General features: G+C 39.7%; 1 protein-coding gene across 2 annotated transcripts in view; it reads left to right on the top strand.

Annotated features, from left to right (window-relative positions):
* The window catches only part of DNAH5 (dynein axonemal heavy chain 5), a 262,860-nt gene that overhangs the window by 151,712 nt on the left and 92,785 nt on the right, over positions 1 to 18,363 (top strand). For both annotated transcript variants that reach the window (XM_045082025.1, XM_004761213.3), the window contains exons 42-49: positions 608 to 754; positions 3,058 to 3,299; positions 6,215 to 6,391; positions 6,798 to 6,999; positions 8,290 to 8,432; positions 9,160 to 9,294; positions 17,602 to 17,724; positions 17,915 to 18,128. In XM_045082025.1, coding sequence (XP_044937960.1) covers positions 608 to 754; positions 3,058 to 3,299; positions 6,215 to 6,391; positions 6,798 to 6,999; positions 8,290 to 8,432; positions 9,160 to 9,294; positions 17,602 to 17,724; positions 17,915 to 18,128 — 1,383 coding nt within the window. The remainder of the gene's footprint in view (positions 1 to 607; positions 755 to 3,057; positions 3,300 to 6,214; positions 6,392 to 6,797; positions 7,000 to 8,289; positions 8,433 to 9,159; positions 9,295 to 17,601; positions 17,725 to 17,914; positions 18,129 to 18,363) is intronic.

Raw genomic sequence — 18,363 nt, 5'->3', positions numbered from 1 at the left:
TGATTTTTTACTTTAAACCTTATTCTTCACCTTTCTGCTTATTAACTACAGTCCCTTATGTACAGTGGGTGCATTCAGAGTAGTTTTAGGGTTTGGAGGATCAAAGACATTTTTCTGAGGTCAGCCACAAAGAAGAAGTCCTCGATTCTTGCAGGATTAGTTTAATGGACTTTTCCTAAATGAACAAGAACACATCTCAGCAAATCGAAGCCAGTAATGGAGAGAATGAGGCATCTTCTGGGTGACATTTCCGGGAGTAGACTTAATCTGGTATACCATAAATCAGAAGATTTCTGAGCTGTGAAATTTGAAAGATTTCCAGGTCATATTAATTTGTTCATTAGTGCCAACGTGGTATCTTTCCCCCCTTATGTTTCCTGTAATTTTCTTCTACATAAGGATAAAAACAAAAGTAGACTAGTCCATAAAATATGACAGTGTTAATTATGATAACTTGGAATGCAGTAAGACATATATTCTCTGTGTAATTTTGCCTTTTCGTATTTTGAACACCCGCTGATGGTATATTGCAAATTAGTTCAGTGCTACCTAAAGGATGGTTCACTCTACATGTGAGTCATTTAAAATCTGGATTTACTTGGTACAGATTGTGGAAAGCCACACCGGGAACTGAGGATGAATCCTAAAGCGATTACGGCCCCACAGATGTTTGGTCGGCTTGACGTGGCCACGAACGACTGGACTGATGGGATATTTTCAACCCTTTGGAGGAAAACACTGAGGGCTAAGAAAGGTAGAAGATGAAGTATTATTTTTGACATGTCCTTCTAAATAAAATCCTTGGTCCCTATTTAGAATTAGTAGAACATGTTCTCCATATAATATCTGAGCCAAGACTAAGAAGTCCTAAATCAGTGTATTTGATTAGGGTATTTTAAATCCCCCTCGCTCACCTTTTTTCTTTGTTGTTGTTACAAGGGGAATTATTTTCCTTTTGAATAAATATTTCCATTTCCCTGTGGTATCTTAGAATAAAAGAGAAAGAAAAAGCTGTTAAGGAAAATTGATGGTGTTGAATAAGATTTTACTATAACTATTTCACTGAATCATTTAAAAATGTTACTTTTATTTAATTCTAGGCTATTTTTAGAAGACTGATTCTCCTATAAAATCACAGGAGGAAAGGGTCTTCTTTGGGAAGACGATTACATATACCAAAAATGAAGTTTATATTGAACTAAGAAATTATTCTGTTTAGGTATACCCTGGTGTTTGGTTGTCCTGTGAACCAACTGGTTAAAGGCTATTGGTTCACTCTGAATTTTTGCTTACTTGTGGAGTCTGGAAATTGAGCCCATTGTTCCTACAATATAAGCTCAGATGGAAGAGGTGACATTAACTGCTCTCATCATGCTTTCTCACTCCCGAATAAGGAGGAGAAAGGCGTAGTGAATGCACTTGAAGAGAGAAATAAGGATCTAGGAGAAGGACAAGATACTGGAGCTATTTCTTCAGGAACACTTTCTACTGATAAATGTTTAATGTGATGACGTCCAAGTTCTCAGGGAATGGAGCTCATCAACCTAAAATCTGTTGTAGAAGAGACATGAAAACTTGGGATTTCAAAAGTGTGTTCATATTTGGAATTATTGCTTTACTGGAAATCAAATTTTGTTTCTGACCTTGTTTCAATAGTCCCGTGTAAACAAGATCCAGTGCCCGGTGCTCCCAAGAATGGGAGCTCAGAGAGGTGGTTTTTTCCCTCCTTAAAGAGGGCAACATGCTTTTTCTAAATTCAGGTCCAATGAGCATAATGAAGATTTTCAGAGCAGTTGATTTGGCATTGAATATATTATAGGTTTTACACAGTAAATAAAAACTAGAGTTGCAAACTTGATCATGGTGTCAATAAAGAGAAACTAGAGACTAGGTGAGTAAGAGGAACTATTAAACCAAATTCCTCAATTTATCATGGCCTTGTCATTGACCATGATGCTTGTCTGCTGATGCATGACTCCAGGTTTTGTCCCCAGTGGTCCTCCAAAATGACTCTTTCAAGGCCACTCAGATATAAATGGTCAGTTCTCAGGCTAGTCTGGCTCCCATAGTACCTAGCACGGTTGATTACTCCCCTTCTTGAAACTCTTCCCTTGCTTGGATTCAGGGAAACTTTACCTGTTGGCTCTCCTTCTACTTCTGCCTCATGAGGGGTCTGACAGGGAGAGAAACCAGCAAAGGAGACACTACCAGAAGTCTGAACATCGAAGTGGCTCTGTCCTCAGACCTCCTGTTTCTGTCTACTTTTACTATCTAGAAAAAACCATACCCAGTCTATGGTTTTAAATGTTATCTCTAAGCTGGTGGCTTCTACATGTTCATCTTCAACCCTGACCTCTCCCTTGGACCTCTAGCTCAATGACACTATGGGATGTCTGTGGGACATCTCCAATGTAAGACATGCAAGCAAGAGTTGATTCTGTGGTTCTGCCAGTCCTTCTGACTGTACTCACATTCTACTCCTTCATCTCTTCTTGCTTACTAGTTTCAACTTCTTGCTCTTCCTGGGACACCCTACGCTTGCACTTACTTTGAGACCATTGCACTTGCTATTCCTACTATCTGGAAGATTCTACCTCTAGATCTTTCCATCACTTCATTCTCCTGAAATATTTTATTGACTGCCTTATCTAAAGCAATGCCCCATCCTCTTGACCTTCTTAATTTTTCTTATCTTGCATATTTCTTTGCTTATTGGTTTGATTATCATCTCCATCCCTTAGAATGTAAGCTTTGTGAAAGCAAGACATTGTCTTATTTACCATGATATCCCCAGACTCTAGGACAGTGCTGATATATAGGAAGTGCTCAATGAATATTTGTTTAATGAACAAACGACTATTTGCTTTGATTATGTGCTTGAACAATTGGTATATAAAGAACTGGAAAAGTCCTATAGGATAAAATAAGATAATCATGTCTATCAAAGTTTAATGACAATTACATTAAGTTATAGTACTTATTCAAGTATAATAGCTATGGGTCTATGTATATCTGTGTCTATATGCTTTCCCTCCCACCTTTGGTGGAATATTCTAGGCGAGCATATCTGGATAGTTCTTGATGGTCCAGTTGATGCCATTTGGATTGAAAATCTGAATTCTGTTTTGGATGATAACAAAACTCTAACCCTTGCGAATGGCGATCGGATTCCCATGGCTCCCAACTGCAAGATCATTTTTGAACCCCATAACATTGACAATGCTTCACCTGCTACTGTCTCAAGAAATGGAATGGTTTTCATGAGTTCATCTATCCTCGATTGGAGTCCTATTCTTGAGGTATGAGTGGAGTCTGTCTTTTGTGCACTGAGAGAGGAAAGCGGATCTTTAGCATTTGTGTAGAGCGCGTTTCTGTAGAGTGCATTCCTATAGAGTGCGTTCCTGTAGAGCACATGCTAATTTTTCTGCAGACCTGTGGTGTTGTTGCATCCCATCGCTGTTGTTTTTGGCAGCTCCTTGTCTGCTCCAGGACCTTGGAACCCTGACTGTCCCTTACAGCTTCCTTTAGCATTCTGGTGTCTGCAGGGATCTTCTCATCTCTGTGGACCTATGATTTCCACGGTGGGTTGTGGAGTAATTGCCAGCCATCACTGAATCAATAATCCCACCAAACTGTGAATAAGTAAAATTTGATTTGATCACTTTGGGACTTCATGACATTCTAAAAAATACTCAGTCACATAAAGTTTGGGAGCAATCATCTTAGAATATCAGCTTGAAGAAAACAATTTATTAAAATTCCATCTAAGGGAAAAATTACATACAAGCAACTTCTTTGAGATCTACTAGTCATTGATTTTAGGTTTGTTCTTGGAAATAATATTTTGGATAATATCTCCAGTTCATGAAAAGGTATATTATTTTCTTATCACCAATACATTCTAGAGTATATTGATTATAATCAGATTATAGTTAAATGACTTGCACACTTAGATATTTTAAATGGTTATAAGGCAAAATGCTTATTAGACAAGACAGATGTGAAATCTTTTTTGACACTGTTGGTGAAATTTATTATTTTATTTACATAATTTTTTTGGAGAAGATTTTGTTTGAAAACTTACAAAATCATAATTTAATTAAGTAGATGTTTGCCTTATATTGTCATTCTTTTGTGCTTCTCTTTCTTTATGAATATATACTAGCTTTTAATAATATCTTCTCAAAATTTACAGAAACCTGGTTTGCAAAACGGTTTAGGTTTGGTAAAATGTGAAGATATGAGAAAAGAGGGGATTATAGAGAAAAATGATACTTATATATAATTGGATATGTCACTAAACATGCTTCTAAAGATTTCAGATTTCACAATCAAATTATCTGCCCATTAAGGAGAATACAGGGCAAGGGTTCTGACCCCTGGCTTTGCAAGAATAATCATCATCGACAGTTCTTTAAAATACAGCTGAAGGGATCATACCCCAGTTCTACCAAATTAGAATCTCAGGGTGGGGGAATGTGGTGGGGGGAGGTTCAGGAACTGGTTTGATTTTGCTTTTGTTTTTAAAAGCACCATAATAGGTCCAGATTTGGTAACTACAGCTACAGCAGCAAGCTCCAAGTAGAAAAGTATTTCTGTGATTTTCCCCAAATATTCACATTCACAAAGGCTTTTAAAGAACACTTTTATATGAGTACCTAATGAATATTTAGACTTTTCAATTTATGCAGGAAGCTTCTATTATGTTCTATGTTGAGGCTGAATAAGGTTCCTACATTAAAGCTACATTTACTGGGGACACCTGGGTGGCTCAGTGGGTTGGGCCTCTGCTTTCCGCTCAGGTCATGATCTCAGGGTCCTGGGGTCAAGCCCCAAGTCGGGCTCTCAGCTCAGCGGGGAGTCTGCTTCCCCCTCTCTGCCTACTTGTGATCTCTGTCTGTCAAATAAGTAAAATCTTAAAAAAAAAAAAAAGAAGAAGAAGCTACACTTACTGAAGTGGTTTTTTTTTTTTTTTTTTTTTTTTTAAAGTAGGCTCCATATCCAACGTGGAGCCCAACATAGGGCTTGACCTTACATCCCTGAGATCAAAACCTGAGCTGAGATCAACAGTCGGACACACAACTGACTAAGCCACCCACGTGCCCCTTACCTAGTTTTTTATATGTATTTATTTATTTATTTATTTTTTTGTGGCTCCAATTTTGAAAGTTTATTTTGCTTTTTTTTTTTTTGATGAAGTGTTCAATGATTCATTATTTGCTTATAATACCCAGTGCTCACCTTAAATAACGCAGTTTCTTTTCACGAACGCTTAGCAAGAAGCAAGACTGACAAAGAATCAGACTGGAAATGTTGAGAGTGATCCAAGGCAGCTCCGAGGAAGTTATTAGAGGCAGATGGGTGGGAATCTTCTGCTCCTGGGAGCTAAGCTGATAACTTGACCCTGTGTTATGACATTGTTTTTGGTTCCATCAACTTAAAGTACTACTTTCTGTTTTTGTGGCTGTGGCACCCTGGTAAATTCATGAACTGATGAATAATTTGGAATCAACATTTTATTGCTTCTGTGTCTAAGAATAAGCCGATCTCTTGAGGCTGAAGGAACTTGCTTCAGCTTCAGAGAATATTTGTGTCAGTGGTATTTTGTTAGAAATCACACACACCTTTCTAATAGTGGGTTCACTAAATGACTCATTTCTCCATTTTCTGGAGTATTCTTGGGTATTTTTCTACATTGGTTATTAAGTTAGAAGACATAAAAGGAAACAACTAACTTGATAAATCCTTCTCCCTATTTAAAGCAATGTGGGTGTGGATTTCCTTTGTTTTTTTAATTCCTTTTTCTTTTCTTAAATTATTTCCCCATAAATGCCTCCTTATTTTGTTCTAGAATACTTTAATTAAGAGCTTAAGACTTTTTCTCCCTCTTCACCTGAGCACACACATAGGGAGGTAACAGAACGTGTGTGTCTGAATGCTGGCCTTGACACCCACCAGCTATGGGATCCTGGACACATTACTTCAACTCTTTGGGTCTTGGTTTTCTCATCTGTAAAAAGAAGATAAGAATAATGCCTACCTCAAGTGTTATCTTGAGTATTAAACAATCTAATGAATGAAAGCACGGTTAGCGAGGCCTGACATCCTGTATGCCCTATTATCATTAATTAATATTTAAAAAATTATTGTTGCAAATGGACATTCTCTTGGTATGCTAATAAACTTATTAATGCATTAATCTGTCAATAAACAGGGTTTCCTTAAGAAACGCTCGCCTCAAGAAGCTGAAATTCTTCGTCAGCTCTACGGCAAGTCCTTCCCTGGCCTCTACCGCTTCAGTATCCAGAACTTAGAATACAAGATGGAGATCCTTGAGGCTTTTGTAATCATGCAGAGCATTAACATGCTTCAAGGGCTGATCCCTCCAAAGGTAAATTGTTCAACTTTCTAGAAATTTCTCTCTTAGAGCCATGTTGTGCAGAAAGTACAATATTTGAAATTGGCTCTGTTAGACCCGTGGTTGGGGGATGTTTTAAACATGCACATGCATCTTCTGCATTTTTCTCATTTCTTTTTTCACCAAGGAAGCCATTGCTCTGTAATTTAGTGGCAAGTTCACTGTCATCTAATAAGCATCCAGATTTATTGTGGAGACTGGCTTGGTATTCCTCGAGATCCATTCTGTATTTGCTCCCCGTTTCATTCATCTTTCCCTTGTTCTGATCTTGGAGAAAACTGTTGTCCATTTTACATATTTGTTATTTTCATTGAAACCTCAAAGTAAAACGTTAGTTGGAGAATCAAGCATTAAAACAAAATTTTTCTTTCATACTCAGGAGCAAGGTGTGGAGGTTACCCCCGAGCACCTGGGGAGACTATACGTCTTTTCCCTGATGTGGAGCATCGGCGCCCTGTTGGAGCCGGAGGGCCGGCGCCGGGTGGAGCACTGGCTGCGCTCTCAGGAAGGGCTGACCTTGGATTTGCCACCTCCGCAGGGGACAGAGGACAGCATGTTTGACTATTATGTCTCATCCACTGGTGAGGGTCCTTGCTTCCGCGGCCTCATACACAACACATGGGAACAGTTTTTTCCCCCCCACAGGCTAATATTTACATAAATTTTATTTTTCTAAATGTGAGTTAAAACACTTGGCTGTAAAATTAAAATGGAAATTTTCATGTGTGAAGAAACCTAATTGTTCCTTTTTTGAAATTGTATTTCACTTGTGTTCCAAATGCACATCTTCCCCTTGTTAAGTATATTGTTTACTGAACTTTTAATGGGTGGCTCAGTGGGTTAAGCATCTACCTCTTGATTTCAGCTCAAGTCATGATCTCAGGGTCCTGGGATCCAGCCCCTAGCTCGCTCCTCGCTCAGCGGGAAGTCTGCTTGAGGATTCTCCCTCTCCCTGTCCCTCTGCTCTATCCCCCCAGTCATGCTAACTCTCTCTTTCTAAAACGGATAAATAAATCTAAAAAAAAAAGACAAATTAGAGAAAAATCTCTAAATCAGATCTGTTGCAATCATGTATATAATCCGTAGTTACATAAAAATTACAAAATGTGAAGTATGTTTTTACAAATATGTGTGTTCATCTGTACATGCTTAACTATATATCTATTCATATATTCTTCTAGTTTACTTAATGTGCCTACATATATATAAAGTACATACTACTAAGTGTATATATGTATATATATATATATATACGCACACGCACACATAAACACACACTATTTATATATTTTCTATTTTTGGTTTATAATTAAGAAAGCGTATAATGTAAAAAAACAAAAAAAGTATATAATGTGGGGCACCTGGGTGGCTCAGTCACTATGTGTCTGCCTTTGGCTCAGGTCATGATCCCGGGACCCTGCTCGGCAGGGAGCCTCTCTCTCCCTCTCCCACTTCCCCGACTTGTGTTCCCTCTCTTGCTGTCTCCCTCTCTGTCAAATAAATAAAATCTTCTTAAAAAATGTAATGAAAACGTGAGATTAGATATTTTAAATGGCTTTAGGCACATACTACTATCACTGCTTTCTTCATGTTTATATAGACATTATTGAAGACTGACATATTTAAAAAGAAAATTACAGGATTTTTTTTTTTCCTTAACATTTCCTAATAATACCACTTTGGAATTGTTCCTTGGGGAATTTTCACTTGGCTAACACATTTCACTACCACTTAGACCTATGGTTCTAATGCTCTTCATTCCATGGAGAGTTTTTGAAACCTTCATGAGACGTCAGGGGCGTCTGCCTGTTCTAGGTCAGAATTCAGGTGTTCGTAGGCATGAAGACGCGCGTGTTCTCTGCTCGTCTCAGGTGAATGGAGGCACTGGAGCACGTGTACTGAGGAGTATGTGTATCCGTCTGACGTCACCCCAGAATATGGCTCCATCCTGGTGCCCAATGTCGACAACGTGAGGACCGACTTTCTAATTAAAACCATCGCCAAACAGGGCAAGGTGCGGCTCCTTAACTTTCACTGACAGTAGCATATTTTAAAATGTCTCTTGAAAACACCAGGCCTCTCGCCTTAATCTTGGAGTGTTTGGTTTGCTGTTCAAGTAAGTGTAAGTATTACCCAAATTAGTATATTCTTTTATTATTAGTGTTAAGAGTGGAGTAGTTCCGACGCATGATCAAGTAATTATTTCTCACATACTGGTTGAGAGAAAGCCGACTTTGACTTGTTTTTTCCAAGGAGAAATCCTTCTCTTCTGATGACTCTGTTAGTTTGCTGGGGCTGCCATCACAAACCACCACAGGCTGAGGGGTTTAAACAACAGACATTCCTTTCCCCCAGTTCTGGAGGTCTGGAGCCCAAGACGGAAGGTGCCGACAGGTTTGATTTCTGCTGTGGCCTCTGTCCTTGGCTTGCAGGTGGCTATCTTTCCACTGTGTCCCATGCTCTTTACCCGTGTGACTCCCTCCATGCTGTTGCTTTGTGTATGTGCATCTGGATTTCCTCCTCTTCCCTGGATCCCAGTTAGATTGAACGAGGGCCCACCCGAATGGCCTCACTGTCACCTGATCATCTCTTTGAAGATCCTATTTCCAGATACAGTCACATTCTGAAGTACCGGGTGTTAGGGCCTCAACATGGGGGTTTGGGGCGTTGGGGGAGCCCACAGTTGAGCTCATACTCCTTGTATTGCATTCCTTGGATTTCTTTCTCAACGTCTCTTTCAGGCCGTGCTGCTGATTGGTGAACAAGGAACAGCCAAAACTGTCATTATCAAAGGGTTTATGTCAAAGTATGATTCTGAAAGTCACATGATCAAGAGTCTGAATTTTTCTTCTGCAACCACCCCATTGATGTTTCAGGTACTGGCTCTTTGGTGTCACCATGAAGACCAAATGTGTGATCAGCTGTAGTAGCTCAGCTCTCCTCACTATTCTGTGTGTGCCCGTGAGCTTCATCTGCACTTTCCCAGTGGTGATAAATCCCCTGCGTATCCCCTCCATTCTTCACCTGCAGCAGAATATCTCCCTCATCGGATTATACTGTATAATCGTAAATTGTGGAGATGTAAGAAGCTTATCTAGGGTGTTAAAAGCCTCAGTAGTGTTTAAAATATCTAGCAAATCCTGTGAACATGTAAAATCCTAAACTAAAAAGAGTATCATTTATTCCTGCATCCAAACTTGCCTGCTGTCCCTAATACCTGCTTTTCTGTGGGCGATAGTATTATTCTAGGCTTTAGGCTAGACACATGGGTCTCTATTGAATCAAGGGCTGTTGATGTGGCTAAAGAAATACTTTCCATGTCTCATTTCTTCTCTTCATTCTTCTTGTAGACCTCTGCATAATTCACATCCTCATGATCCACACCAGGGAATGAGCCCAGAAAGACCGCCAGCTGGTCCGGTCTGATTCTCTTCCAGTCTTGCTTTCATTCCTCTTCCAATCTATGGTTCTGGTATTTCCAATTCATCTTGTTGTTCCCTGACTGAACATTTGACAAAGGCTCCTATCAATATTGCAGGAATAAATCTCGAGTTATTGCATTGACAGTTTTACCCTATCATATCATTGGGGAGTAACAGAAAAAAAATTCTCACAAATTTCCTTTGCTTTTGTCAGTGGAACTGCCAAGCATGACCTGGGTTTGCAGTGGTGGTCTGGTTGTTTGCTCTTATTTCCATGTTGTCTAAGACCCTCCTGACTCTGGGGGAGGGAATCCTGTGTGTCCCCTCATGCTTCAGTTGTTTTCGAATCATCTCTCATGTCTGCTAGAACATTAATAACACATTTATAAAAAGAACACATTTCTTAACATTGAAAATGGAAGGGAAATTTTAGGAGAATCCCAACCCAAAGAACTTGGCTCTTGTCTAACTTTGTTGTTCTTTAGCTGTTGGAATTAAAATATCAAAGAGCTGTGAAAATTGTTGATGGCATGGCTAAATCATGACTTTGTATCGTTTAATGTGATTGGTGACTGTGGAGTGCCAAAAAACTAAGACCATTGATTAAGTTTCTAAATAAGACTGTCAACTATATTATGCTCCTCTGTTAGAGATGCAATTTCCAATACCGGCTGGCCTTCTAGCAGATGAATGCCATTGACAGTGTGGTGACGGGAAGGAAGGTGTGAATGGAAGGTCAGCCGCAGATTGCAGAGACTCAGCTGTGGTATTTTTGTGTTTGGGGAATAGCACATTAAATTACCCTAAGCTGGCAGGATGCTAACATTTTACACATTCCTTTGTTACTAACATTAGCCACTTTCCCTCAATATTGTTTTACATTAAAAGAACTTTTGTTAGTTTTACTTTAGGAGAACATCCTCTTAAGGTTGTAATTTTAACTTTATTGGTCAATGCAGGTTTTAAAACCTTAAATCAAAGTGGGACTTTTTTTCCCCATTATGTGGGGTAATTTTTTAGCTATTCACGTTTCTTGAGCCTAGATTATGTCTTTAGCATTGTAGTGCAATCCTGGCAGTAACTGCCTGGACCTACTAAAGACTTCACAGGTGAGGGGTTCAGTCCCGACAAGCCGTCTCTCACTTCAGATATCTGTCACGTGTCTGGGTTTCCTGGCCACCCGTACTTCTGAAGAACTGGCTAGAGATTCAGGGATTCCTATGACTTGCGGTTTCCATAATTCACCAGAATGACTCTCAGAATTTAGGAAAGTGCTGTGCTAATGATTATGGTTTTATTACAAAAGAAATGAGTCAGGATCAGGCAAAAGAAGAGATGCAGCAAGTCATTGGTTGGCAGGTCCCAACGGTAACCGTTCTGTGTCCTCAGAATGCATTGTCCTCCAGGCCCCTCAATGTGTATCCCCAACCAGGAGGCTCACCTGAAACACAATCTCCAGAGCTTTTACTGGGTTTCATTACCTAGGCATGATGGATTGAATCATTGGCCATGTGATTGAACTCAGTCCCCAAGTCCCCTCCCTTCCTAAAAGGTCGGCTGATAGCATGTGGTTCAAATCCCCAACCCCCCAATCACTTGGTTGGTCTTTTTGGCAAGAGTAGTCTGAGAAACCCGCCATGAATAACAAAGAAAATCCCGTTACTTAGGAAATTGCTGGTGTTTAAAGGCTCCCTCCTGAGAACCAGGGACAAAGGCCAGCCAAATTATTTAGTGTATAACAAGACCTTGTCACTGTATTTTTATTAGTAGCTCTGGTATTGTTTACTCCGTTAAGGTGGTGAAGATCTGTAGGGTGTATCTCTTTAGCATGAGACATTTATTAATTTCATGGAAAAAGGTATATTTTATGTAGAAAGCAACTTGTTTGTTAATACAAAAACCCATAAACTATATAATACATTTCTGGAAGTCATGCCACTTTGAAATATAGTAATTAGGACAATAATAAAGCAGGCTTTCAAAACACAAACATCTGGGTTCTTTAGGATCCCATTGTCTGATTCGCAAGTCCATTAGCCCCGTTCCCTTCCACACAGTGTGAAGGGGGCATTGACAGTTCTGCTCAGAAACTTTGTAGGATCATGTACTCTGTTTCGTGCCTCTTTGGACCGCTGAGTAACCAGGCTTTCTACTAAGCTAGACTCATTAATTTTAGAGAGCTTCCAATTAGCCCAACTGCTGGAATTAACTTTTCTCAGCTGTTCATGCTGGGGTGAGTTCTGATAGAGATGAGCATTTGTCTCAAGATCTCCCGCTTATCCAGATCCAAATGAAACTGAGGTTGTACATGAGAAAGCAGATACTGGGCATCCTGGCATGTCTGTGGGACCGTGATGGCCTATCGCGCAGTCAAGGACACACGTCTGTTTTTCGATAGTTGTTTTCATTCGTTTTTCCCATGGGGTCACGTTCACATCTTTCATCAGTAGGCTGACTGACTGTATGTCCCTCTTTGTCTGGGAAAGTCTAGCTTACTTCCATTGCCTTGGACTAATAATGGCATCCCCGTCACTATCAAAAGCGAGTAGTTTGGGCAAAAATTGTATGGTCACTTTATTGTTTTGGCTAAGGGAATTCAATCAGTCTTTTAAGAAAGAGATCTCAATTTTTTTTCAAAACAAATATCATTTTAAGGGTTTTCCTCCTATTTTTGAAAGTAATCTATACATATCTTTAAAAATGTAAACAATACAGAAAGGTAAGAAGAAAGTTTCTTTACAGAATTTCTGAAAAGGTTTATCTTTTCTAAAAAGAATCTTAAAGTGTTTTGAATATAACCATTTTATAAATGGTTGCATAGCATTCTCATTAAAAAAGAATGAGAATCCTCCACAAAAAAAAAAAAAAAAAAGAATGAGAATCATAGAGCCTCGAAAGAAGTTCCACATTTTTTTTTCTTAGAACCACTTTTCCAAATGAAATCTTTTGCAGAAGACTAAGCTATAAAACAGCTAACCACAGATTTGCTCTGGTGGCATTGGAGCTAGGCTCCCGAAATCCTTCCCGACTTTATCCTTGCTTCCTTCAGGGGCCCCACGATTGCACAGAATTCTTTTGATTCCTCAGAGCATAGTTTGAAGACTAGTTTCCAAAGAAGAATCACAAGAGATTATACGTGAAATTATTTTTCCATGGTAAAGCTCTCTGCAAGTGCCAGGTTTTACTGTTACTGTTACTGCAGTCAGGTGGAGGGAGCTCAAGTCCTTCTTGTGTTCACACAGTTAGCTGGTACCAGAGCCTGGAGAGAGACCCGGTTCCCATATGTTTCACTCTGCTCTTCCAGTTCGCCCCAGGTCTCCTTCCAATGGCTCTTCTTTATCCACATTAATATTCAAAACCCACTGATTTATCACTTAGTGCTCTTGTTTTATTTTTAGCTTCTATTTATGTGTTATTGTATTTTCGTGTTGTTTTAGATATTTTACTTTTTTAACGACGTGCTGCTGAGCATTTTAAACTTTATTCATGGAAGACTGTTTTCATTTGGTTTGAGTAACTTATAATACAAGGGGAAGATCTTACTTAGGCAGTAGATGTCTTAATAAAGAACACAAGCTCTCAGTTTTTATCTTTTAGCTAAATAGCAGATATACAGAAGCCTAAAATTGAGCATACTTTATTTTTATTTATTTATTTAAGAGCAGATGGAAACTTTTATTATTCTCAGAGTTCTAAGGTATTGTAAACATGAAATAAAGGGCAGCTTGCCTTATCTGCCTTCCTGAGTCTGTCTGGATTTCTAACCCTCAAGTTTTTATTTCTTAAAATGCCACTGTCACTACTTGGGTTAACCTTGATATGCTAGGTGAGTGTGAGATAGATAGACAAGAAGATCAGAATCTTTTCTAGGTTCCATGGATTGCTTAAGATGGTACCACATGGACTATTATTCCCTGATTTCAGAGTAAAGTTTTTGTTTATTCTCAGAGAAGAGCATAAACCGCCCTTAGTTCAGGTCCGTGCTAGAGATCTCAATTTTATCAATAGCTGGGTTGAGAGAAACAACATTTATGGACCATCATTCATCTGAATCAATATTTGACAAATTGTGTTTGGCTGAGGCTAATCGTGAGAGAGATTTTTTGGCCCAGAAATGACTGTTCTAGGAATATGTAAATAAGGATCTCTTAATCTTAATGTACATTAGCCGGTGAGCTGAGGATCACTTTATGGTGTGTGTCTTATTGTTAACTGAATATGAATGAATGAAGACTACAAGGGGCCAGGACAAAGAGACTGAGGAGGGTTTAGAGGAGAGACTGGACGCATAAGTGGAGACATCATGGAGTTCTTTGTAAGTCACTCCTGGGGAGCCAGTGGAGTTGCGTGGGGTCACACTGCCCTTCAGAAGGTTCATTCTGGCTGCAGAGTGGAGGAAAAGATGGAAGACATACGGGTGTCCTCGGAGAGACCCAGGAGGAGAGGAAGGTTGGGCTGGACCAAGTAACAAAGGGCGGAATGGAACCAGCGTGAGGATGAATTCAAGTTGTGATCAGGAAGCACAACCATTGTGGGCTGGGAACATGTGGTTAAAAGAGAGGGACAGAAGAGAGAGGAGGAGGTCACAGATGGCCCCCAGGTTTCTTTTCTTCATTTTCTATGTATCAAATATATGTTTTTTTTTTTTTAAAGGAAGACTATTTTATTTTATTTTTTTTTTTTTTAAGATTTTATTTATTTATTTGACAGAGAGAGATCACAAGTAGGCAGAGAGGCAGGCATGAGAGAGAGGAGGAAGCAGGCTCCCTGCTGAGCAGAGAGCCCGATGCGGGACTCGATCCCAGGACCCTGAGATCATAACCTGAGCCGAAGGCAGCGGCTTAACCCACTGAGCCACCCAGGCGCCCTCAAATATATGGTTTTAAAGATTTATTTATTTCAGAGAGGGAGAGAGAAAGAAAAAGAGAGAGAGAGAGAGAGTGTGTGAGCAGGGGCAAGTGCAGAGAGAGAGAGAATCTCAAGCAGACTCCACACTGAGCATGGAGTCTGATTCGGGGCTTGATGTCATGACCCTGAGATCATGATCTGAACCAAAACCAGAGTCGGATACTTCTCTGCGTGAGTGTCCCTGTATCAAACATTTATAAATCGGTACAGTGTGCCACATGCCTTTCTAGACACGGAGGATGCGGTGATGAACAAGATAAACAAGGTGCCCTCCCTTTTCACATTCTAGGGGGAGAGGCAGACAATACGCAGATAAACAAATATACCTATTTTTGTTAACTGGACTGCGGTTATCTAACCAAAACGGTGGTTGGTGATCTCCCCCGGATGAAGGAGATCAGGGAGAGCGTGGGTGGCAGAACACTACAAAGATTAGCAGTGGTTCTTTAGATGGATTTTTTGGGGGAGGGGAGACAGAAAATTCTGGGTAAAATTGTAAATCACACGATATGGACAGTGTATATGTTTTTTAAAGAAGTTCCCAGGACTTATTGGAGGAGGCACCATTAGGGGGAGGGCCACTTAAGAGGGTTGTGACATTAATTCCCATGAATTCCCAGGACAAGTAACAGTCCTCAGGCATATCACTGTTCAGGGAGGAGATACATTCGATAGCAATATTGAAATTTTAAGAGAAGGGATGTATTGATGTTGGATGGGACATTTGGGTCGTTGGTGTCATTCCCTCAAATGGGCACTTAGCAGGGAGTGCAGATTTTGGGGTAGGAGGCATTTATGTTTAGATATATTGCTCTTGTGATTAAATAAATCTTAAAAAATTAAAAAAAAAAAGCTATGTTGATTTTGTGATGCTATGGATCATTCATGTGGGGAAGTCCAGCTGGAGAGACCAGTCACTTAGGGTGGTTTTCCTGAACATTTCCCAGTAGATAAGTGATGGAGTAGAAGCCGCAGTTATTGTATTTCAGGCCTTTAGGAGGTGTCCCCAAACTTCAAATTACGCATTAATGGGTAGCAGTTCTAAAAACAGAAAGGTCTCAATTCCAGGGTCACAAGGCTATTTCATTTCACCCCTCCCTTGTTTTTGCTTTTGTCAGCTCAGCTCTTTTATGACATATATAGTTTACTAGTAATTTCCCTCTTATTTGGAAAAAGAAATAGGGTTACAATGAAGGGAAAGCAAGTGCTCATATGGGGCTATTACTTCATATTATCCCACCTATGGCCTTTTAGCTCCTAGATGGCCCCTGAGACATAAAATCTTCATGTGCCCGTGAGTTCTCATTAACAGACAAGGGAATGTGTGGAAGGCTCTGGCTTGCCATAGGGAGGTGTCAGGAGATTATTAATTGCCTTATGCATTTAAATTCATTGAAAAGCAGAGCTAAATTTAGCCTAGTACATTACTTTAAACAGTTTGCTTTTATGTCGGGGAATAGGAAATTCTTTTTGCCATTGCACTGTTGTCATGAGAGATTTATTTTGTAATTGAATGAGTTGTGATATATTTGTATATCTTTATATTTGGAAATGGTGAAAAACTTTTATGTCTCTTGCCATTATTCATTAAAATGTTGTTGGAAAATTACAACTTCAAATTACCAACTACAAAGGTTTCCAAGGACAAATATATAGATTTTTGCTTATATGTTGGCCTTATTTTGTGGTTGTATCTTGGATTATTAAAGTCATTCTTAGCTGATTTGCTCTTTATCATGAAATAACTAAACTTTTTTTTGGATAGGAGGAGAATGTATTTTATTGCAATAAACCCCTGCTTTCTCCTACATTTATACATCACCTTTAACAGGACTTAAAATTGTGAATCAGTAGATTACTGCAGTAGTAGGAATGGAATGAGGCCTTTAAGACTGAGTTTCTAGAGCATGAGAACATGTGAAGTCTTTTCTGTTTTCTTTGTGGTCCTAGCTCTGGTTACTCAATTCATGCATTTCGAATGATGGTTGAGTTCCAAGCCACATGGTATTCTTATGGAAATGATCATCCCGTGATCAATAGTCTGGATCAACCAATGAATGGGGAGCTCCGGTACATTGATTCTATCTCCCCATCTTCCCCCTTATCTCTTCCAACACTCCTTCCATCAGTTTTTCTTTAAATTGAGGAATAGTTGACCTGTCACGTTACATTAGTTTAATCAGTTGTCAAGTTCTTTTTCATATTGCTAGGGAAGATTTGTTTTTATTTTTAATAGAGCGCAGTGTAGTCTTCTTTACCACCTAAGCAGAGAATGAAGCAATGAGAGAGACGCACATGGTGTAGTTTGCAGTTTTGTCTCAGCGGCTGAGAGGGCAGGGGATTCCCTGGGATTCCGTCTGCCCCAAAGCCCTGAATCTGGCTTGTGTTTGGCTACAGAAGCCACTGGCAGCCTTCTCAGTGGAGAGCAAGCAGTCTTCCAGGGGTGGCAGGCTGTCTGGCTCAGAGCACAGACCCGAGAAGCTTCTTGGGCAGTGCAGGGAAACTGGTGCAAGGGCTAAATTATTTTTTGAATAATGGGGTTGGGGGATACAGTGTCATCAACACAGGAACAATAAGGTAAAAATCGTAGAAATGGGACCGAGGAGTCCTATCCCACTAAAATATACACTGGTTAGAATTCCATTAACTCCTAAATTAAAGCAGATGTTCAAAGGTTAACATTATGGCAAGATAATTTAGGTACTTCATGTTTTGGTTTCCAGAACTAAAAAGAGTTTTGGGGTGTTTGTGAGTAATTCACATCAATTCCAGTGTTCCTAGATTTTAAAAATCATTTACCGTGCCTTAGAGGATATTTTCACAGATCTTTCTGTTGGCTTTCTTGTTTCACAGAAGACAATAGAGAGCTATGTGGATAAACGCATGGGTACAACATACGGCCCTCCTGCAGGAAAGAAGATGACTGTTTTTATTGATGATGTGAATATGCCAATAATCAATGAGTGGGGAGATCAGGTATATTGATTCCATCACGTGGTTCATTTCAATTCAACATTGATTTATGCCTTGAGGAGTAAATATTTTCTCACTTTTTCAATATGCAGTTCCTCAATTCCAATAAATTTCATTATCTGGAAACACTCAAGGAGCTAGTTTCTGCGATGTAAAGGAGTGACCTTTTAATTCTGAAAGTTGTCTTTCTTAGGTTACCAATGAGATAGTACGACAGCTGATGGAACAGAATGGATTTTATAACCTAGAGAAGCCCGGGGAGTTTACCAGCATCGTGGACATCCAGTTTTTGGCAGCCATGATCCATCCTGGGGGTGGACGGAATGATATACCGCAAAGACTCAAGAGGCAGTTCTCTATATTTAACTGCACGTTGCCTTCTGATGCTTCCATGGACAAGATCTTCGGTAAAATGGGTCAAGGGGGCTTGGGGAACCAAGAACATCCGCTTGCATTCCAATCAGAAAATATGCACCCAGAGGTCAACACAGAAGGAGCATTGGGTGGCTCCTTAGTCTTTACCCTTATCACTCACCAGTTGTGTTTATTTTTATTTTTAATTTTTAAAATATTTTATTTATTTATTTGAGAGAGAGAGAGAGAGATCACAAGTAGGCAGAGAGGCAGGCCAGGGCAGGAGGG

This window comes from Mustela putorius, unplaced genomic scaffold (genome assembly GCF_011764305.1).
Source record: "Mustela putorius furo isolate JIRA1106 unplaced genomic scaffold, ASM1176430v1.1 tig00000589_pilon_pilon_pilon, whole genome shotgun sequence".
Taxonomy (NCBI): Eukaryota; Metazoa; Chordata; class Mammalia; order Carnivora; family Mustelidae; genus Mustela; species Mustela putorius.
This window is presented reverse-complemented; position numbering and strand designations above follow the sequence as displayed.